Raw genomic sequence first — 20,713 nt, forward strand, 5'->3', positions numbered from 1 at the left:
ATTGCAATAATGTGTGATGTGATTTGAATGTACGGACAAGCATTGCCACATACTTTTACGCTACACTATTTTATGAAGAACTGTGTTTTACATGATTTACACGGTTTTACTAACTTGAGGTGAAACAATGGTTACAAACATATTCAAAAACAATGTTGTTTTAATATGAAATTTGTGTGAATTTGTGCAATATTTTTGTATTTTTTGTGACGTGGGGTATCTATATACGTATGTATCGATATATGCCGGAGGGAACATTTATGTTTTAGGATTAGCATGTTTAATTAAGCAGTGCTACCTGTGATGTTCACTGATTTAACTGAATATTTATTTCACATATATTTTGTGAAATATAACTAGGAAATTATTGATTAAGTGATTATCCATCAATCACACATAAAATTTACTGACTACTTGTTTCGGTTTTCCTGGTCAAACTATATTTTTACAGAAGATTTGCTGTTATTAAATATATGTTGATAAATATTCTATTTTCTCTTATTTGTCATGTACTTTAGATGCAGTATGATGGTATGTTTGGACTCTTTCTACAAACATGAAAAAAAGAGTTTAACCGGTAGAGTTTGTGATTAATGAGTTAAAAAGTAAAAAAAAAAATTACATTTCTAATAAAGAATATGTTTACTGAGGACAAATTTATATATATATATATATATATATATATATATATATATATATATATATATATATTTAATATATATATATATATATATATATATATATATATATACATATATATTTATATATATATCAGCGAGATGGTCATACTCCAGTTTCTCCAGATTACAGTGAGGATCCTCCAGTCCAGCGCAGAGCAGCGTCAAACCAGAAACTCCTAGTTTATTCCCAGACAGATTCAGTTGTCTCGGGTTTGATCTCAGAGCTGAAGCCAGAGCAGCACACCCTTCATCTGTGACACCGCAATAATTCAACCTGTAGGGAAAAACAAATCAGACCAATAGGATTCATAAAGAAACAGTGGTGTGTGAAATTATGCATTCCTGTAGCTCAAACATTAGAGTATGATGCTAGAAATTTCAAGGTCATGGTTCAAGGTCATGGTTCAAGGTCATGGTTGAAGGTCAATTTCAAGGTTATTTATAAACATGTTAATGGCAAAGGTGTAAATTCACTCTATATAGCACAATCGGGGCTACCGTAATATGTGAGCAACATGTATGTACATGTTTGTATTTTTAAGAGAATAATGTTTATGCGTGGTTATTGAAAAAAATAAAAATGAAAGTTGCTGAAATAAGAACACAAAACACATACTAAATATGTGTCCACAAGGTGGATATAAGTAGTGAGATCAAAGCAATCCGATTGTTTTGAGAATACAGTTACATGTCTTTGTGCCATTTTTGAAAACAGATCCTGTTCAACTGAAGACACAAGTGAACATTGCATGCCTGGCATTTACAAGGTGTGTCCTGCCTTTTACCAAGCTGTACTTTGCAAAGCACACAGCTCTTGCGGCCAACTGTGGAAATATTCTTTGTATCGGAGGTCAGCTCAGCTCCTGGAATGGGTATATGGTCACTACTGGTTTGTTTTGGTGCTACTTTCTGTGACACACCACAGAGCTCTGCAATAAGCTGTTCCATGAACTCTTTATGGGTCATGTTACCACATAGCTCTTTGTGGATAAGGAAAGCATTGGTGGCAGCAATGTCCAAGAAGTGTAGAAAGATCTTTCTGTACCACTTCATGGTTTTGTGCTGTGCAGAGTAGTACTGTAAGAGCTGATCGGACAGGTCAACGCCCCCCATGTGTTGGTTGTAGGCAGTCACAGGTGCAGGACATGGAAATGTCTTTGTCCTCCATGCATCTTGTGTTTTCACCCTCCTCTGCACAGTCTCACCAGTATAAGCGGACTGAATGGTGGAACAAACAGATACCTCTCGTGTGTCCATCATCTTCACAAATACAAGAGGTCCATCCCGAATCCACCTGATGGATCCCCTGGCTGATCTTTTTGAGAGTGAATTAGTTGCATCACGAGGGCAGTCTTTCCTGTTGTCCCTGTAAGTCCCACATGCACCAAACTTCATTGCAAACAAGTCTTTTAGGAGCTTTGGGCTTGTGTAGAAATTGTCCATGTACACATGGTACCCAGAGCCTAAAACTTTACAGTCCAAAAGAGATGTTACAGCATCATTTGACAGTCCTTGGCCTGTGGGAAAGTTGTTCTTTCCGGTGTACACAGAAAAGTCCACAGTGTATCCATTTGATGAGTCTGCAAGAACAAACAGCTTTAAACCCCATCTGGTTGGCTTGGCTTTCATGTACTGTGTCATACCTGTGTGTGCTTTGCATGCCACCATTCTTTCATCCACAGCTAAGTTTCTTTTAGGATGATAGATAGATTTACAAGCATGACGAATGGTGTCCATGAGAGGTTTGACCCTGAAAAGACGGTCATGTTCAGCTGTGCCCCTCTTTCTGTCATTCTCCTTATCTGCATCAGGGTGACTCATGTGCACATTCCATTGTGGCAGGAAAAGGCAAAGAGAAAAGACTGTCTTGCCGCCAGTAGTCCCTGATGGAGCTCACCTTCACCATGGCCATGTAAAACACCAGCCCAATGTAGCGGTACATCTCACTGATGCTGACATCAGTCCATTTATATTTGCGTCCCTTTGCAATTGCACAAGCAGCCTGAGCATTGGTGTTGTGGCACAGAGTTGACACGGCATTCTCAGAAAAAAACTTTTTGAAGAGACTCTGTGGAGTGTGTGTGTCAGCAGGACTCAGTTGTGGTCCAGGTTCCTGTGCAGGCAGGAATCTCAGAGTCTGTGGAACCATATCAATGCCAGTCTCTGTTTTCCATGACAGAGTGGACTGCTCATTGCTTGTCTGAATCTTTGTCTTGGCCCTCTTTGCAACGGGTGTCTGATGATCACCATCATCTTTATAGCTGTAAAACAAACAAACAACTGTGAGCATGTTTATTACACAAAAAAACTGTATTTCAATCACTAAAAGTAATAATGCCCAGACATTGACAAAAAAAAAATGTTAGTAAAGCCATACAGAAACATGATTTTTGTATGGACTATGTAAAACCGGAATACGTAAACAGAATTATACTAATATCTGAAAGGAAGGCAATAAGTGTACTTACTAAGTATCATTTTCAATTGTTCTCAAAACTGAACGACTCCTGTTGCGTGCTCTCCCAGTGCGAGTTGCAGGTAAAGGTGAGAGTGATGCTACCACATTCCTATAAAAATATTAATATTAATAAAGGTTGAACAAAGTACTATATCAGCACATGCATAACTGATGGGCAATCAACATGTTGATAAAACAACAGAAAATAAGCTCTTTCATATTAACATTACCAATCACTAATTGTAATTTTGTGCATGCATAACAACAATAATTTTGGCAAAGCCACACAGGCACATATACATTTAGTATATACACAAAATTGAACTAACATCTGTAAAATAGTGGGTAAATATGTACTTACTCTTTCTGATTTCCACCGGTGTTGCTGCGCGCCCTCCTAGTGCGAGTTCCAGTTGAAGGTGAGAGTGAGCAACCTACATTCCTTTCAAAAAAAGTTGAAAACTATTATTATCATATATTTTATAGAGTAAGCTACTATTTCAGCACATGCATAACTGATGGGCATTAGTGTGCTGATAACACAAAGGAACCATATGTAACCTTATCAACCAACCTCCAAAAATAAATAATAAAGTCATACAAGCTCATGTTGTATCATCACTAAGTATATAAACAAAATTGAACTAACATCTGTAAAATAGTGGATAAATACTGTATGTACTTACTCTTTCTGATTTCCAACTGTGTTGCTGTGCGCCCTACGAGTTGCAGGTGAAGGTAGTAATGCAGCTACATTCCTTTAAAAAAAAGTTGAAAACTATTATTACATAAATATTTCCAAGTATAGTACCATTAGCCTATATAAATAACTGATGTGAATAATGGCTGTATATGCGTGTCAATGGGCCATTACCGGAGATAGCACACCGCAAACATAACACATTTGTGCACTTCATCAACCGGGGATATTTACACATTTCAGCACATTTACAACAGATATTAGCGAGCACACGCTTCGTTCATGATAATGAGGCAAAATAAACACTAGTCAAATGAGGCAGCATAAACACTATAGTCAAATGATGCAACACTATAGTCAAATGATGCAACACTATAGTCAAATGAGGTAGCATAAACACTATAGTCAAATGATGCAACACTATAGTCAAATGAGGCAGCAGCAGTACTATAGTAAAATGATGCAGCATAAACACTATAGTCAAAAATATAATCTAAACATACATAATATTTTGTACATATAATTTTTCATATCATACAGCGTATAGCATAGTCTAGACAATTTAAACGTAACTAAAAGCGACCTATTAAGATATATTTTTAATTTCAATACTGGATGGCAAGTCTGGAAATAGTCCAACCAGTAAAATATGTACATGTTTATACAAAATAGCTTGTCAACTAATGTAAGTTAAACTAAAAAACTTACTCATCCGAAATTGTATCCACGGCTGGATCAAGTCGCTCTTCAAAATACAAACATTCGTCATCGGAGTCCCGCTCTTCTTCTGAGGAAAATGTGAAGTCGTCGTCACTATCCAGGACGAGCTGAAGAGCTTCTTCGCCGGTGTAGCGTGCCATCTTCCAAACGCGCAGGAAAGTGAATGAATGATGGAACTTGCTGCTTTTAAGGCATTTACCTGGGGGGCGTTTATCTATTTTGCATAGATCGCCTCAACACATTATCTTATGAATAGCACGCTCTGCGAGTGGGTGTGAACACATTAACGATAATTAGCTGAGACAGGAGAAACTGTACTTCTCTTTAGTTTCATACAGATTACATTGCAGGAGAATATTTGTTTTAAATGTGAATTGGTTTATTTAAAAGTACACATTTAAAGCTTTCTTTAGACATATGTTTCATGTTTGTGTGATAAGCATTAGCTGAGTTTCAGTTCATTTTCCGGACTTGTTTCAGAAAGATTTTTGCGGAGACAGAGTGAGCAGAAAGCGCACCCTGTTTATTTTCTTTATTTTACAAAAACACACGGTTTTGATGTCAATGTGAGTTTACACAAAAAAAGAAGACCCTCTATAGTTTATAATCATGTATTGATTTTATTTATATGACCAAAAATGACGGAGTATTTTAAGTCTATGTTGCTGCTATGTGGAAAAAAAAAAGCAAAACGTGCCGGCGCGTTTCTCGACCCCAGAGAGTTAACTGTTTGTTACTGCTGAACCCTGAAGATAGACACAATTATAATGCGCTTGTCGGGGCACTGAGACGGCGTTTTTGGGCAATTTGAGCAGCCAGGGCTCCTGCGTTCTGAACTGAGAAATAGACGCAGGCAGTCAGGAGAGCACCTGAGAGTCCTGGCAAAGGATATCGAAAATTTGACTTGGCGAGCATATGCCCACATGCCACCGGCGGTTCAAGGGGAGCTTGCGAGAGACCAGTTCATACAGGCCCTTACCCCTGTGGAACTCCGTAGACAGACACAACTAGCCCACCCTCAAACCCTGCAGGATGCCTTGGAGATGGCTTTGGAGAGGGAGATTGTTCGGGAACTTGCATGCCGGATGAAAGCCAGCACCAATCTGTGTCGGTGAGGTCTACTGACGTGGGGGAGGGGATAAGCGAAAGGCCAGCCTGGGTTTCTGAGATTACTGAATTAATTCGCACTGCAACCTGATCAGCGTCCTCGCACACGACCAAGGATGTGTTGGGGTTGTGGGCAGACGGGACATTTAGTTCGTCAATGTCCTAAGCTAGCCAGTAACCCGGGAAATGGGATGGGGTCCGCATGAATCGGGGCCATGCGGACCCCCAACACTCATCCCCAATATGAGTCATCACCAGCAGGAGTCTCAAAGGATGGACGGAGGGAAAATGATCAAGGACTGTTGGGGGAGAATGAATGTGGCCCTAAGGAGTCTGTGATTGTGGTAGGACGAACATGTGTTAGTGATTTTTGTCATGTGCCAATTTTGGTGGAGGGGATTCCATGTTTAGCATTGGTGGATACGGGATCAACTGTGACAGTTATAAGACCAGAGGTAGTTCCTGCTAATGCCACTCTGGAACCCACCACTGTCCGACTACGCACAGTGACAGGTGAACTGGCGCCAATGAAGGGTAAGGGTGTGGTGGGGCTGACTGTAGGGGGAAAGACATTACGTCATTCAGTGTGGGTGGCTGCAGTCCAGGACCCTTGTATTCTTGGTCTGGACTTCCTTAGAAGTGCAGGTTGCCAGTTAGACCTGAGAGATGGCCTGCTCCGTTTTGAAGGGGGTCCTGAGGTTGCCATGTCCACTGAAAGGAATGTTGATATGTCTTTTACAGGTCTGTTGGATGCAGCAGCTGCACCTGAGGACCCTAGTTTGGAGCACCACACACTACACTCGCGGACCCACCTCAGCGCTGTCGCCAGGCCACCACAGGTAGATGTTTGCCCCACCCCCTTATCCCACACCCCAGCTGACCTCTTCCCCGGGGTGGCCACACAGTCCTCTTTAGAGCCAGCCTCGAGCCTCTCCAGCAGGTATGGGCTGGAAAACGGCATTCCATGTCTTGCTCTCGAGGAGGGGGAGGGGTTGGTTGCTTTGAGGGAGTTGTGGCTGAAGAATTGTGGGGGCTTGGATGAGAGTCAGCGGGGGCAGTTTTGGGATTTGTTGATTGATTTCCAACATTGTTTTGCATTTGGGGAAGGAGATGTGGGGCAAACACACCTGGCGCAGCACGAAATTGAGACTGGGGATGCCATGCCCATTAGGCTGCGGCACCGGAGGCTCCCTTTTGCCCGTCAGGATGCTGCTGATAAGGCCTTGTTAGACATGCAGCAAGCGGGGATTATTGAGCCGTCAGAAAGCGCATGGGCTGCACCGGTGGTCATGGTGCCTAAGAAGGGGGGGCAGTGGAGGTTTTGCGTTGACTATAGGCGCCTTAATGAGGTCACCAGAAAGGACTCCTACCCCATTCCTCGGGTGGATGAGTCACTGGATCTTGTAACCGGGTCATCATGGTTCACTTCACTGGACCTGCGCACTGGTTATTGGCAGGTACCACTTGCTCCCGATGCCAGACCAAAAACTGCTATTTGTACGAGCAGGGGGCTATGGCAGTTCAGGGTGCTCTGCTTTGGTCTCTGCAATGCACCAGCCACTTTTGCCAGGTTAATGGACAGGGTGTTATCGGGTATTCCGCGGTCAGAGTGTCTGGTGTACCTGGATGACATACTGGTCCATGGCTGATCATTTCAGACCTCGTTGGAGGCACTCAGGCGTGTGCTGGTTCGAATAAGTGAGTCTGGCTTGAAGCTGCACCCAGAAAAATGTAATTTGTTTAGGAGGGAGGTGACGTTTTTGGGGCACAAGCTGGGGGGCCAGGGGATTGGCCCGATGGAAGAAAAGGTGCAGGCGGTAAGCAACTGGCCCACTCCTACAACTTCAAAGCAGCTCAAAAGTTTTTTAGGGTTGGCCTCATATTACAGGAGGTTTGTGCAGGGTTTTTCCAGCATCATGGACCCACTTTTCCGCCTGCTGAAGAAGGATAAGTCCTTTGCTTGGTCTGAGGAGTGTCAAAACTCTTTTGCTGCCCTGAAACAGGCTCTAGTCACAGCCCCTGTATTGGTTCCCCCTGACCTCGCACTGCCCTTAATTCTGGACACAGATGCCAGCAATGTGGGTATGGGGGCGCTTCTCTCTCAGGCGGGGGTTGGGGGAGAGCGAGTTGTGGCTTACTACAGTAAAGTGTTCAACAAGGCCGAACGCATATACTGTGTCACCAGAAGGGAACTTGTTGCGGTGCTGTTTGCAGTCTGGCACTTTAAGTATTACCTGTGCGGGCTACCTTTCACTGTACGCACTGATCATTCAGCTCTCCAATGGCTAATGTCATTTAAAGATCCAGAGGGCCAGCTGGCACGCTGGATTGAGGAACTTCAGGCATACAATATGAGAGTAGTACACCGTCCAGGGTCAGGCCATTCAAATGCAGACGCTCTTTCTCGTCGGCCATGCTTTGCCGACGGTTGTCGGTACTGTGATAAAAGAGAAACCAGGGAAAGAGAGCTGGGGGACCCGGATGCCAGCGGGGCTTCTGTGGTTTGCAAGCATGGCAATACGCCGGTGTGTTTGACGCTGGGGACAGTGGGAGTAGAGGACTGGAGGCGTCTGCAAGAGGAAGATGCAGACCTGCAGCCAGTAATCCAGTGGGTCCAAACACAGCAGCGACCCCTGTGGGAGGAAGTGGCCATTCTCTCTTTGCCCACGAAGAACTTGTGGGCAAAATTCAAAGAGCTGCGTCTGCAAGATGGGGTGTTAGAGAGGGAGTGGAAAGACCCTGCCACTGGGGAGGGGAGGTGGCAGGTGGTGGTGCCCAGGTCACTGCGGGAGGGGGTTATCAGGGCTGCCCACGGGACGGTGGGGTCTGGACACTTTGGGGTTTCAAAAACTCTCAAACGTGTCAGAAAGAGTTTTTACTGGGGGCTTGCGAGGAGAGATGTGGAGGATTTTTGTCGGCGATGTGATGGTTGCACTGCCCGCAAGGGCCCGCCTGGCCAGTCCCTCGCTCCCCTGCAACAGTTCCCCGTAGGAGGCCCTATGGATAGAGTGGGGGTAGATGTAATGGGTCCTTTTCCATGTTCCGAAGGGGGTAACAGGTTTGTGCTGACGGCTATGGATTATTTCACTAAATGGCCAGAAGCTTACGCACTGCCTGACCAAGAACCCGAGACAGTGGTGAACGCGTTGGTGGATGGCATGTTCAGTCGGTTTGGGGTGGCTGAATCCATACACAGCGATCAAGGCCGGAATTTTGAGTCGCGTGTCTTCTCGCTGATGTGTGAAAATGTTTTGCATCCCCAAATTGATGGCCTCGTTGAGAGTTTTAACAGGACACTGGCGGAATAGCTGGCCATTGTGTCTGCCAAGCATCAGCGAGATTGGGATACGCACTTGCCATTTATCTTAATGGCGTGCCGGTCCGCTGTGCAAGACTCAACCTCTTGCACACCCGCCCTTTTGAAGTTGGGGCGGGAGATCAGAACACCTGGGGAAATGGCTTTTGGGAGGCCACGTGATGCGCCTGCTGTGCCCCCGGGCCCTGAGTATGCGAGGAAGCCTCAGGACTCATTGGAAGCAGCTCATAATTTCTCAAAGGAGCAGTTGTTAAAAATGGGGACCCGGCAGAAGCGAAATTATGATCTGAAGGCAAAAGGGCGGCATTTTACAGCGGGAGAGCTGGTGTGGGTGTACAGCCCGCAGAGAAAGAAGGGCAGGTGCCCTAAACTGGACTCTAAGTGGGTTGGGCCGTGCAGTGTTCTGGAGAGAATTGGAGAAGTGGTTTACCGAGTGCACTTGCCTCCGAGGGGTAGGAAGGTGGCCATTCACCGAGACAGATTGGCACGTTATAGAGGAAGTACCCCTGTAGCCCAAACACCAGCCTCCTCTACAGTTGTGCCTACCCCGGAGGGGGGGCCCGGTCCCCAGTCAAGCACTTCCAGTCCTCTGGCAGACCCACATGCAGCCACACCAGTTCTTGAGCTGCGAACCTCACATTCAGGTAGCCCGGTTTCAGTTATACAGGAAGGGCAACTGCGGCCTCAGCGTGTCAGAAGGCCGCCGAGACGGTTCAGGGACTTTGTTTGTTCCCTCGAGGTCGAGGAACTTTGTGAAGGGGGAGCAGTGTAGCAAGTCTAAAGACGGTTTATGTTCAATATGTATATGCATGTATTTTCTTTCATGTGTTATGTGTTCTGGTTGTGTGGGGCTTTAAGGCATCTGCTGTTCTTCTGGAGAATGATCCTGCGCAGTTATGCGGGGGCGGGGTTAAAGAGAAGGGGGTTTCCCTGAGAATGTTGGGTTTTTTGGATTTTGTGAGGCAAGAGCATCGGCCACACGAGTGCTCACGAATAAAAAGAGAGCATTGAAACTGCTAAGTGCGTCTATCATTTTCTCCGATCGTTACAATACCTTGAATGCAATGTAAGTTGCTTTAGATAAAAGTGACTGCCAAATGCATAAATGTTAATTAAAATAAAGTACCTTCTCTTTTTCTGTTGAACTCTTTCCCCGCCAGTGTTTTCTAAAAAGTTGCCCGCCACCTCCAGCATTTTTGATAATTTTCACAAAAATGTCATGGTCTCCAGAATATTTTGTTGCATGAATATCTGAACATGCAATATATCAAAATAAAGAAAAGAGCCCCTGCTTTTAAACAACAAATCACAAATAAAAACAAAACTAAAAAATCCAGCTTCATGCATTCATGCATAGATGCTGTTTTACACTAAGTGAAAATAGCAACATATTCTATTTACTCTAAGTAACAATAGCCAAGAGTAGAAGAGCAAGTTTGGCAAAAGGCGGATTAGAACTCGTGTCGATCGCCTTCAAAAGCTACTTTCACGTGCCAAACTCCTTACAGCCACATCCACACGTCCATTGCTGACGTTGAATGGCTTGCGTATTTTTAAATCTTGTGTGGCCCAACCAGACATTGGTGGGTTGAGTAAGTGTAAATTGCCTTTGCCAACAAGACAGGCTCTTTACACTCTGTTTTTGTAATCAACACTTAAATGTGGATAAGTTTCATAGAAAAAGCAAAATTTTTAACAAAAAGTTGAGAAAATAGAGTTTTTGTCAGACAATGACTTGATCGAAACATAGATGGAGTAGATCGAGTACATCAAAATCCCAAAAGCTTGCACAGTCCTATACCTCATCCTGGGTCGACATTTCATCTGGTAACATTTGGCAGTTTTGATCTATAAGCTGTTTAAACAGTCTTTTTGCGGTTTACAGACACTATTCCATATTGCGATTAGAACAAAGCACTTAAGAATAAATACCGTACTATTCACATCAGCTTGATCCGTTGCTCCTCGAAATGAAACTACCAGCACTTCTGAGGTAAGTTTTTCCAGGATTATTAGATAGTATTATTCCTCACAGCGTAGCAAGACGACGTAAAGTAAATGATTCTTATTAAACTTGTTGTGTTTTATCCAGCTGTTGTGGGCGTCGTTGACACGTTTGCGTAGCTTGCCTCAGATTATTTGCGTTTGAATATTGAATTACACTCTATTTAGCACAAACAGGGCTACCATAATATGTGAGCAAGATGTATGTACATGTTTGTATTTTTGAGAATATTGTTTATGCATGGTTATTGAAAAAACTAAAACTTAAAGTGTCTGAAATAAGGCCACAAAACACATACTAAATATGTGTCCACAAGACTTTTAACTAATGGGTGTTGTTGCCTAGAATTTTTGCTTAAAAATGATCTGAAAATCATCCTGCCTAATCATTTACACAAAACAATACATTGATTTAAATTTTATAAGACACCTTTTGTTTGGAAAGGCAATAAGCGTGGAGGCGTGTTCACACCTGAGAAGACAAAGGCCGGATAATGAGCCCTATAATGAGCTCCATATTAATTAGCCTTTCACACAGCCGTGCCACTGGGTACCAAAGAATGCGACCTCGGACAAAAAAAAAAAAAAAAAAAAAAAAAAAAAATATATATATATATATATATATATATATATATTACAATTAGAAATTGTAACCAATTACAAATGGGTTACTGTCATGAGTCGGGCTCCTTCCCTTTTCTTTCTCTCTTACGCCCTCTCCTGGGTTTTTTCCCTCTTTACATCTTTTCCCTTTTCTCCCTCCTCGCTCAGCTGCTCTTCATCTCATCTCATTATTGCTCACACCTGTTCTCTCTTCCTTCTGATTTCTCGCCCTATTTCTTCTCCCTCTTTTCCTTTGTTCCCTGTCGGAGTATTTTCAGAAGTTTGTTACGTACCTGATGTTTCTCTGTCGTTCTCTAGTCCTGTCGTGTCTACTGTGGTATGTGCCGTCTCCTGATTTGTTACCTGACGATCATCTGCTTGCCCTGTCTCTGTACTGTGGATCTGCTGGTCACTTTCACTCATCTTGTCCAGTAAAAGCCAGAGCTCACCAGTAAGGAGAGGGCTACTGGTGAGCGCTTCGACTTTAGTCCCTCCGCCATGCCATCGCACTACTTTCTCGGTACATCTCCGCTGGCCGGGCTCGGCTGTAACCTGTTCTGCACTCATTGACTCTGGGGCCGAGGAGAGTTTTGTCTACGAGACGTGGGCTCGCACTCAGCGGATTCCCCTTATTGATTTAAAGGTTTCCACCCCTGTTTACGCTCTCGATGGCAGTGTTCTCGCCAGGGTACGCCACTCCACGGTTCCGGTGAGTCTCACTGTCTCGGGTAATCATCGTGAGAATCTTTCTTTTTTAATTTTTCACTCTCCTTTTACCCCTATTGTTTTGGGCCATCCCTGGCTTGTCAAACATAATCCTAAAATAAGATAATTTTATGTGTGTATATGTATGTATGTATGTATGTATGTATGTTTGTGTATGTATGTGCATATATGTATGTATGTATGTGTATATATATATATGTGTTTGTATGTGTATATATGTATATATATATATATAAATATATATATAATTTTTTTTTTTTTTATATATATATATATATATTTTTTTTTTTTTTTTTTATGTGTATGTATGTATGTGTATATATGTATGTATGTGTGTGTGTATATGTATGTGTTTGTATGTGTATATATATATATATATATATATATATATATATATATATATTTTTTTTTTTTTTTTTTTTGAGTTTGATTTGGCTTGATATTATGCAATATACTACTTCATTTGTTGAATTCTGCTCCCTGTTGGTTACCTTGCGTAGTGTGTGACCAGGTGTTTACTATTTAGATTAATGAACTGCTATTTAAAATGCACTTGTGACTTTGTTTGTTACACACACCCTGACGAAGGCAATAGCCGCAACGCGTAGGTGTATCTGTCACCAATTTTAATGATAGAAGCCATGATTCAATAAAGGCTTTTTACTTTTTTGTATACACAATTCGAGTGCCTTGGATTATTACTTTGATTATAATCCTAAGATAAATTGGGCCGGAGGTTCCATTCTCTCTTGGAATTTATCTTGTCATGTGAATTGTCTAGTGTATGCCTCCCCTCCCGTTTCTTCTGTTTCTGTGTTACAGGAGAAGCCCGGTGATTTGTCCGGAGTCCCGGAGGAGTACCATGATCTGCGGGCGGTTTTCAGTCGTTCCCGGGTTACTTCTCTCCCTCCCCATCGCCCTTATGACTGCTGCATTAATCTTCTTCCAGGGACCTCTCCTCCCCGGGGAAGATTATATTCCTTGTCGGCGCCCGAACGTGAAGCCCTTGAGAAATATTTATCTGATTCGCTCGAAGCTGATACAATTATTCCCTCATCCTCTCCTGCTGGGGCCGTTTTTTTCTTCGTTAAGAAGAAGGATGGTACGTTACGTCCCTGCATCGATTATCGTGGGTTGAATGACATCACGGTCAAGAACCATTATCCTTCCATTAGCCTTCGAGATCCTGCAGGGGGCTAAGATCTTCACAAAGCTAGATCTACGTAATGCCTACCATCTCGTCCATATTAAGGAGGGGGGTTGAGTGGAAGACAGCTTTCAATACTCCGTTATGGCACTTTGAATATCGCGTTCTTCCTTTCGGGCTGGTCAACGGTCCTGCCGTGTTTCAGGCTCTGGTCATTGATGTCCTTAGAGACATGTTAAACATCTTTGTTTTCGTTTACCTCGACGACATTTTAATATTTTCCCCCTCTCTCCAGATACATACTCAACACGTTCGTCAGGTTCTCCAGCGTCTTCTTGAAAATCGTTTATTTGTCAAGGCAGAGAAGTGCATGTTTCACGCTACGTCTGTCACGTTCCTTGGTTCGGTCATCTCCTCCGAGGGGATTGCTATGGACCCCTCCAAGGTTCGCGCCGTCACGGAGTGGCCTGTTCCCGATTCCCGAGTCGCGCTCCAGCGTTTCCTGGGGTTCGCTAATTTTTATCCTCGTTTTATTCTGAATTTTAGTCAGGTCGCCGCTCCGCTCTCTGCCCTCACGTCTGCCAAATCTCCTTTCTCTTGGTCAAGTTCTGCTCAAATCGCCTTCGATCGGCTCAAGTCCTTGTTTTCTACCGCTCCTATTCTTGTTTCCCCTGACACCACCAGACAGTTTATTGTCCAGGTCAACGCGTCCGAGGTGGGTGTGGGAGCCATTCTCTCCCAACGTTCAGCGTCCGATGAGAGGGTCCATTCTTGCGGCTATTTTTCCCATCGCTTGTCTCCCGCCGAGCGCAATTATGACGTTGGTAATCGCGAACTTCTAGCCATCCGTTTGGCTCTCGGTGAGTGGCGGCATTGGTTGGAGGGCTCTTCTGTCCCGTTTATAGTTTGGACCGATCATCGTAACTTGGAATACATTCGCTCCGCCAAGAGGCTCAGCGCGCGTCAAGTGCGCTGGGTGCTCTTCTTTGCCAGATTTGATTTTACTATTTCCTATCGTCCCGGTTTCGAAGAACCTCAAACCAGATGCCCTTTCGCGACAGTTCTCCTCTCCAGAAGCAGTTCCCACACAGGAGGTTATTCTCCTTCCTGCCATGGTTATTGGTTCGGCTGTCTGAGGAATAGAACGAATCGTTAGACGCGCTCTTTCCCACGCTGTCACTCCTCGTCTTCGTCCTAGGGATCTTTTATATGTCCCACCGGTCGCTCGTCGCGCTGTCCTTCAATGTGGGCATTCTTCAAAATTATTCGCCCATCCTGGTGTTAGGGGAACCGTCGCATCTATTCGTCAAAAATTCTGGTGGCCAACTCGTGAGCGCGACATTCAACGTTTTGTTGCGTCTTGTTCTGTCTGCGCACAGACCAAGTCTAGCAACACGCCTCCTGCAGGTTTGCTGCGACCCCTTCCTCTTCCGTCTAGACCATGGTCTCATCTCGCACTGGACTTCATTACAGGTCTTCCTCCATCTGAGGGGAACACGGTAATAGTTCTGTCGACTTATCGGGGCCTCTGCCAGTCTGTCGTCCGGTTTTCATCCGCAGACCAGCGGTCAAGCTGAACGTACCAATCAGATCGTGGGTCGCATTCTACGCTGTCTCGCACTTCGTATTCCGGCTTCTTGGTCAGAACAGCTTCCCTGGGCAGAGTATGCCCATAACTCCACCTCCTCCGCTACCGGTTTATCTCCATTCCAGTGTTGCCTTGGTTACCAGCCTCCGCTCTTCGCCTCTCAGGAGACTGATACCAACGTATCCTCCATCAAGGTTTTTATCCAACGCGCTAAACGTACCTGGAGAAGGGTTAAGTCCGCCCTATGTAAGCCTCGTGCTCGTACATGCAGGGCTGCCAATCGTTTGCGTGTTAAGGGTCCCCGGTATGTAGCCGGCCAGAGAGTTTGGTTGTCCACTCGCAATCTCCCGCTCCAGTTTCCGTCGCGTAAATTAGCCCCCAGATTCGTCGGGCCATTTCGCATCCTTAAGGTGCTCAATCCTGTTGCCGTCAAATTGAGGTTGTCCTCTGATCTCCGTCGTATTCATCCTGTTTTTCATATTTCATGCGTTAAACCCGTTGTTCGTTCTCCGTCCTGTCCTGTCACCGACCCTGTCCGCGTCGTGGATTCCCCCAATTACAGAGTCCGTAAGTTACTGGATGTGCGTCCCCGTGGCCGTGGTCACCAGTTTCTGTCTACAATTTTAACAATATTTCAAGTGTATTCTTTCTTTGTAAAAAGTATACATTTTATCACACGTATTAAAAAAGGTAAGGATTCATTGGTTTGAATATTGGAACAAACACTAAATAACATCTTAGTTGATAATTCAATATACCTACTTTATGTTTGACAAAACATCCCATACTATAGTATATTTAACATATGAGCAGAAATTGGCGAACAAAAGCCTATTTAATGTGACAGTAGTCTTTTTTTACAGTCAAAACTTTATAATCTATCCAAAACTAATCACAAAATCTTGTCTAAACATTCATATTTAGTCTGTAACATATCGTGTTTATGATATTATATTAGCATGTTAATTTGCAGTTTGTTGCTTATCAAGACATTTTATTTCAACATATTTCAGTCTATTTTTACTCATCTTAGTAGGATAGCAATATAGTTTGGATGTGTTCATGTACATGTTTACTAATGTAGGTGCGAGAGTGAATGAACGGCACAGACACGCGCTGTATAACTGAAGTAAACAGTGCGCGCACCTGTGTCGTTCATTCATCATTTAGCCTACACACAGAAACGCAATTCATATTTAAACAGTCTTTTTGCGGTTTACAGACATCGCGATTAGAACAAAGCACTTAAGAATAAATGACTTACTACATCAGCTGGATCCGTTGCTCCTCGAAATGAAACTACCAGCACTTCTGGTACATTTTCCAGGGTTATTAGATAGTATTATTCCTCACAGCGTAGGGATACGCTGTGTACACAGCGGTAGTAAGATACTTACTAAACTTGATCTGTTTTATAATCCAGCTGGTGGGCGTTGGCATGTTTGCATGGCTTGCCTTAGATCATTTGCGTTTGAATACCGCACGCTCTCCATGGGCGTGTCACATTAAAGTGTAATTAGGTATAATGAGCTGGAAAGAAAAAGACTGACATCTCTCTCTTTTCATACAGATTACATAAACTAAGAAAATTTGTTTTTTTATATAAATTACATTTTTAAAACAAGAGAGTTCAAGCTTCATTATGGAAAAAAAACTCGTGCCTGTATGACAAGTATTCGCGGAATTACAGTTAATTTTCGGACGCGTTTCAGAATGGACTTCACTGACAGAGAGAAGGCAAAACTAATATCATGTTTATTTTTCTTTATTTGACTAAAAGCACAATACTTTGTTTATATTGTGAGTATACACAAAAAAATACACACTTAACAGGATCGAATGATGTATAACACTAACACATAAGATTAAAATCAACAGAGTATTTTTAGTCTCTTTTGCACAAAGAAAAAAGCGAGACTATCGCGCCGGCACGATAGCAGACCTCAGAGGGTTAATGTTTGATGATTGTGTTACTTTACATGTCCATAATCAATGATTTTTATCACTTAATTCAGCTACTGTTTCACCTGTGTTTTGATCCGAAGAATCTGTACTCCTTCATAAGATGCACAATAGTACCCCCTAACATATAACAGTGAATACATGAATTGCAGGAAATTTCCCTCAATGAGGGGGAAGCGTTGAAAAGAAAAATTCCGTCAACGGTGGGGAAACAGTTATTCTAATATGAATTTGTATGTTTCAGTTTTATTTCACTTTTATATATTTATAAACATACATCTTATGTGTTTAATTTATGACAAACTGTTCTGTCATTCAAAGCTAAACACTTTAAATGGGTATTTCTTCAGCCCCTGGCACTTTTATGTGCTGGAGTTTGGTTTTTATTAAACCCTTTTCTTTTTGTTATATATAAAGGTCCTATTAAAACTGTCTTGGAAGCTTTCTACCACACCTTTATTATTTATATTTGCAACCTGCTCTCTATTTTTAGATTGAATTGTTTTATCCTTGTTCCAGAAAAATATGAATTACTATGTTTAAAGACTATGAGTGAAATAAACCAATTCATTATAAATAATTTTAAACAATAATAATAATAAAAAAATTACAGCTGCCCCACAGTTGTGGTGTCATTTCCATTTTTTGATAAGTGTTCTTGTTTTCAAAACTAAGTGTACTTGTTTATCATGGAGAAACATTTATTTGTGTGAGGAAACAAGGAGAAATTTTAACATCACACGTACAAAAATAAGACGAATTAACCCTTAAAAAAGAGGGCCAGGTTAAGGAGTATTAATCAAACTACCAGAAGCAACTTAAGCATGAGTAAATGGTTGTTGGGTCAAAAACAGGAGCAGCAGGTCATGTGATGTGATGGACAAAGAAATTAATGTAAATGAATGTCATGTCTGACTATCAGAGAGATGAACTTACTTCAGTATCTCCAGGTGACAGCGAGGATCCTCCAGTACAGCAGAGAGCAGATTCACTGAATTTCCTAGATCATTCACAGTCAGATCCAGTTGTCTCAGATGTGAGGGGTTTGATCTCAGAGCTGAAGCCAGAGCAGAACAACCTTCATCTGTGACTCCACAATCACTCAGCCTGTAAAAAACAATGACACTCTCTTCACTCTCTCAGTTCAGAACAGAACATTTTAACAGTGAATCCAATATTATCCATTATGACAGAGAAAGTACAAACTTAAAGCACAAATCAGTATGTTTGATGGGTTACAGAAGTCTTTGTGTATAAATAGCCCTCATGTTTCCATTGTCTCTTGTCAAGTATTGTCTGTGTAACTGCTGTTAGTAAGTTCTGTTTAAGTTTAAGAAGTCATGTCAAGTTTATGTTTAGTTGTTTTTTTGTTCATGTTAGTATTTAAATAAAACTGCACTTGGGTTAATCTACACTCGCCTCCCATGGATATGTTACAGCATGATCATAACACATTGTAAAAGGATCCACTGAAGACAAGTTTGAAGAGAACCCAAGTGCAGTTTATTCACACATAACAAAATCCAAGATCAAACATAAAACAAAAGCATGACGTGGCATGAACTCTGAACATGAACTCTGAACATGAACTCTGAACATGAACTCTGAACATGAACTCTGAACATGAACTCTGAACATGAACTCTGAACATGAACATGAACTCTGAACATGAACTCTGAACATGAACTCTGAACATGAACTCTGAACATGAAAATGAAGTGGTTACCGTTAACACAATACTTGACAAAGACACATGGCACACATGAGGGCTTAAATGCACACAAGACTAATGACAAGACAAGAGACACCTGTGAACAATGAACCAATGACAACATGACACATCAGACAAGGGAACACATGGCAGGATCACATGACTAACAAGGAATCACATGACATACATGGAAACATGACAATAACACGAAACGTGAGCAAGACAAGACCAAATCGTGACACACATCTAAAGTTTCATTCAAGATAAATATTTTTGTATTCTACTTCCTGTAGTGGTGGGTAGGCAATTTCAAAACTCTGCTTCATGAAGCTTCGAAACCTTTACGAATCTTTTGTTCTGAATCAATGATTCGGAGCATGTATCAAACTGCCAGAGTCACGTGATTTCAGTAAACGAGGCTTCATTACGTCATAAATGTTTTTCAAGGCGACCTTTATTTAGAACCTGTCACTTTATTGTTTCCATGGTGACACGTCATTGCTTGTCACGTGACACACTGCAACCACATCAACACTGAATGAATGATAATCTGCTTTTATGTAATTTTTCCTTTTTTATTCAAAATATTCAAAAATGTATTAGCTATAGCATATACTTACGGAATAATCTGATATTCCGATTGTCAAATATGTGCAAGTGGATTTGTTCTGTTGTTTAAACACCTTTATAACGATTGTGTTAGTTGAACTGTATGCGCGATGGGCGCCACCATGCAAGTTTGTGCCACAGTTCAGAGAATCAGATCTTTTGGATTTACAACACATCAATTCCTCCCCTTCTCACGAAATACATGAAAGTAAATGGCTGGGAAAATGGCTAAGTCCCAGTGAACTGGGAAAAGAAAAGGGTAAACTTTAAAGCTACTTACACAATGTGTATCTGATATGAATAAAACGTGTCATATTATTATAATGGAAAGGATTATAATTGCCCCTTCCATAGACATCAGTGTGTATTTTACAAACTCAAATTCATTGTTTTGCTAGTACTTATGTGATTTTAAATGTCTGAAACCTAAAATAAACATTATGTGATACAAAACACTGAATAGTTGTGATATATGACAGCGCTGAGGACGGCTCAAAGACGCGACGCGAAAGCACATTTAAAATTTTAATTTAACAGTTGATCACGTGATGCACTGACCGTTCTGATCACACTGGTGTGATCGTATGCTCCAGGGACCAGCCAAGACTGATCACACTGGTGGGATCGTACATGCGAAAGGGTCAAAATGAATAATGGTATAGTCTATTATTGTATTAGTCTATTAGGAAGTCCATGTAAGATCATTTTAATGTTTTTTTACGAAGAGAAAAAGCAAAGAACAATAAGTGAGAGGTGTACAGAACAGTGTAAATGCAACAAAACATGCATAAAAACCTTTTAGCTTCAAATCTATTGCAATTTTTTTATTGAAAGTAAAAATTTTCAAATTTAATTATCTAATCATTTAATAAGATTATCAAGTGTCTGTATGTTCTTTTATTAATTGTCACAGGGTTTGTTTTGTTTGTTGAATGGCTCATCTAAACAGGCCAATCATAGACTAGGCCTATGCCATTATTCATTTTAATTACACTAATGTCTAATTAAAACGTCTACAAATGTATAAAACTGATCAGAGATCAGGTAAAATCCACAGACACTTGTTCATTGGTTCTCAGTGACTCCTTATGATTCATGGGTTAACAGAGATCATTGCACATAGCGGTGAACCAATGAAAGTGTTTTGAAACGTTTAGAAACAGTTATGACATAATGAAGCCTCGTTTACTGAAATCACGTGACTCTGGCAGTTTGATACACACTCTGAACCATTGATTCAGAACAAAAAATTTGTGAAGGTTTCGAAGCTTCATGAAGCAGTGTTTTGAAATTGCATCACTAACTTCCTGCATTTTTATGTAAAATATCTGCCTTCTGCAAAATCTGTTTTAAATAATGACGTCAATCACTACATAGAATTA

The 20,713-nt window shown here is 41.9% G+C and overlaps 1 protein-coding gene and 1 long non-coding RNA gene across 2 annotated transcripts in view; both read right to left on the reverse strand.

Moving 5' to 3' along the window:
- Positions 1-20,713, reverse strand: part of LOC143751603 (NACHT, LRR and PYD domains-containing protein 12-like) — a 93,309-nt gene that overhangs the window by 5,236 nt on the left and 67,360 nt on the right. Inside the window, exons 8-9 of the mRNA XM_077244186.1 lie at positions 17,948-18,118; positions 790-954 (exon numbers count right to left, since the gene is read on the reverse strand). Coding sequence (XP_077100301.1) covers positions 790-954; positions 17,948-18,118 — 336 coding nt within the window. The remainder of the gene's footprint in view (positions 1-789; positions 955-17,947; positions 18,119-20,713) is intronic.
- LOC143751618 (uncharacterized) lies at positions 2,829-3,949 on the reverse strand. Its single transcript, XR_013207276.1, has 4 exons — positions 3,825-3,949; positions 3,500-3,580; positions 3,149-3,247; positions 2,829-2,941 (listed from the first exon to the last, which is right to left on the reverse strand). It is a non-coding gene; the product is annotated as an uncharacterized LOC143751618 (long non-coding RNA).

This window comes from Siphateles boraxobius, unplaced genomic scaffold (genome assembly GCF_051911475.1).
Source record: "Siphateles boraxobius isolate OS27281-9 unplaced genomic scaffold, OSU_SipBor_1 26, whole genome shotgun sequence".
Taxonomy (NCBI): domain Eukaryota; kingdom Metazoa; phylum Chordata; class Actinopteri; order Cypriniformes; family Leuciscidae; genus Siphateles; species Siphateles boraxobius.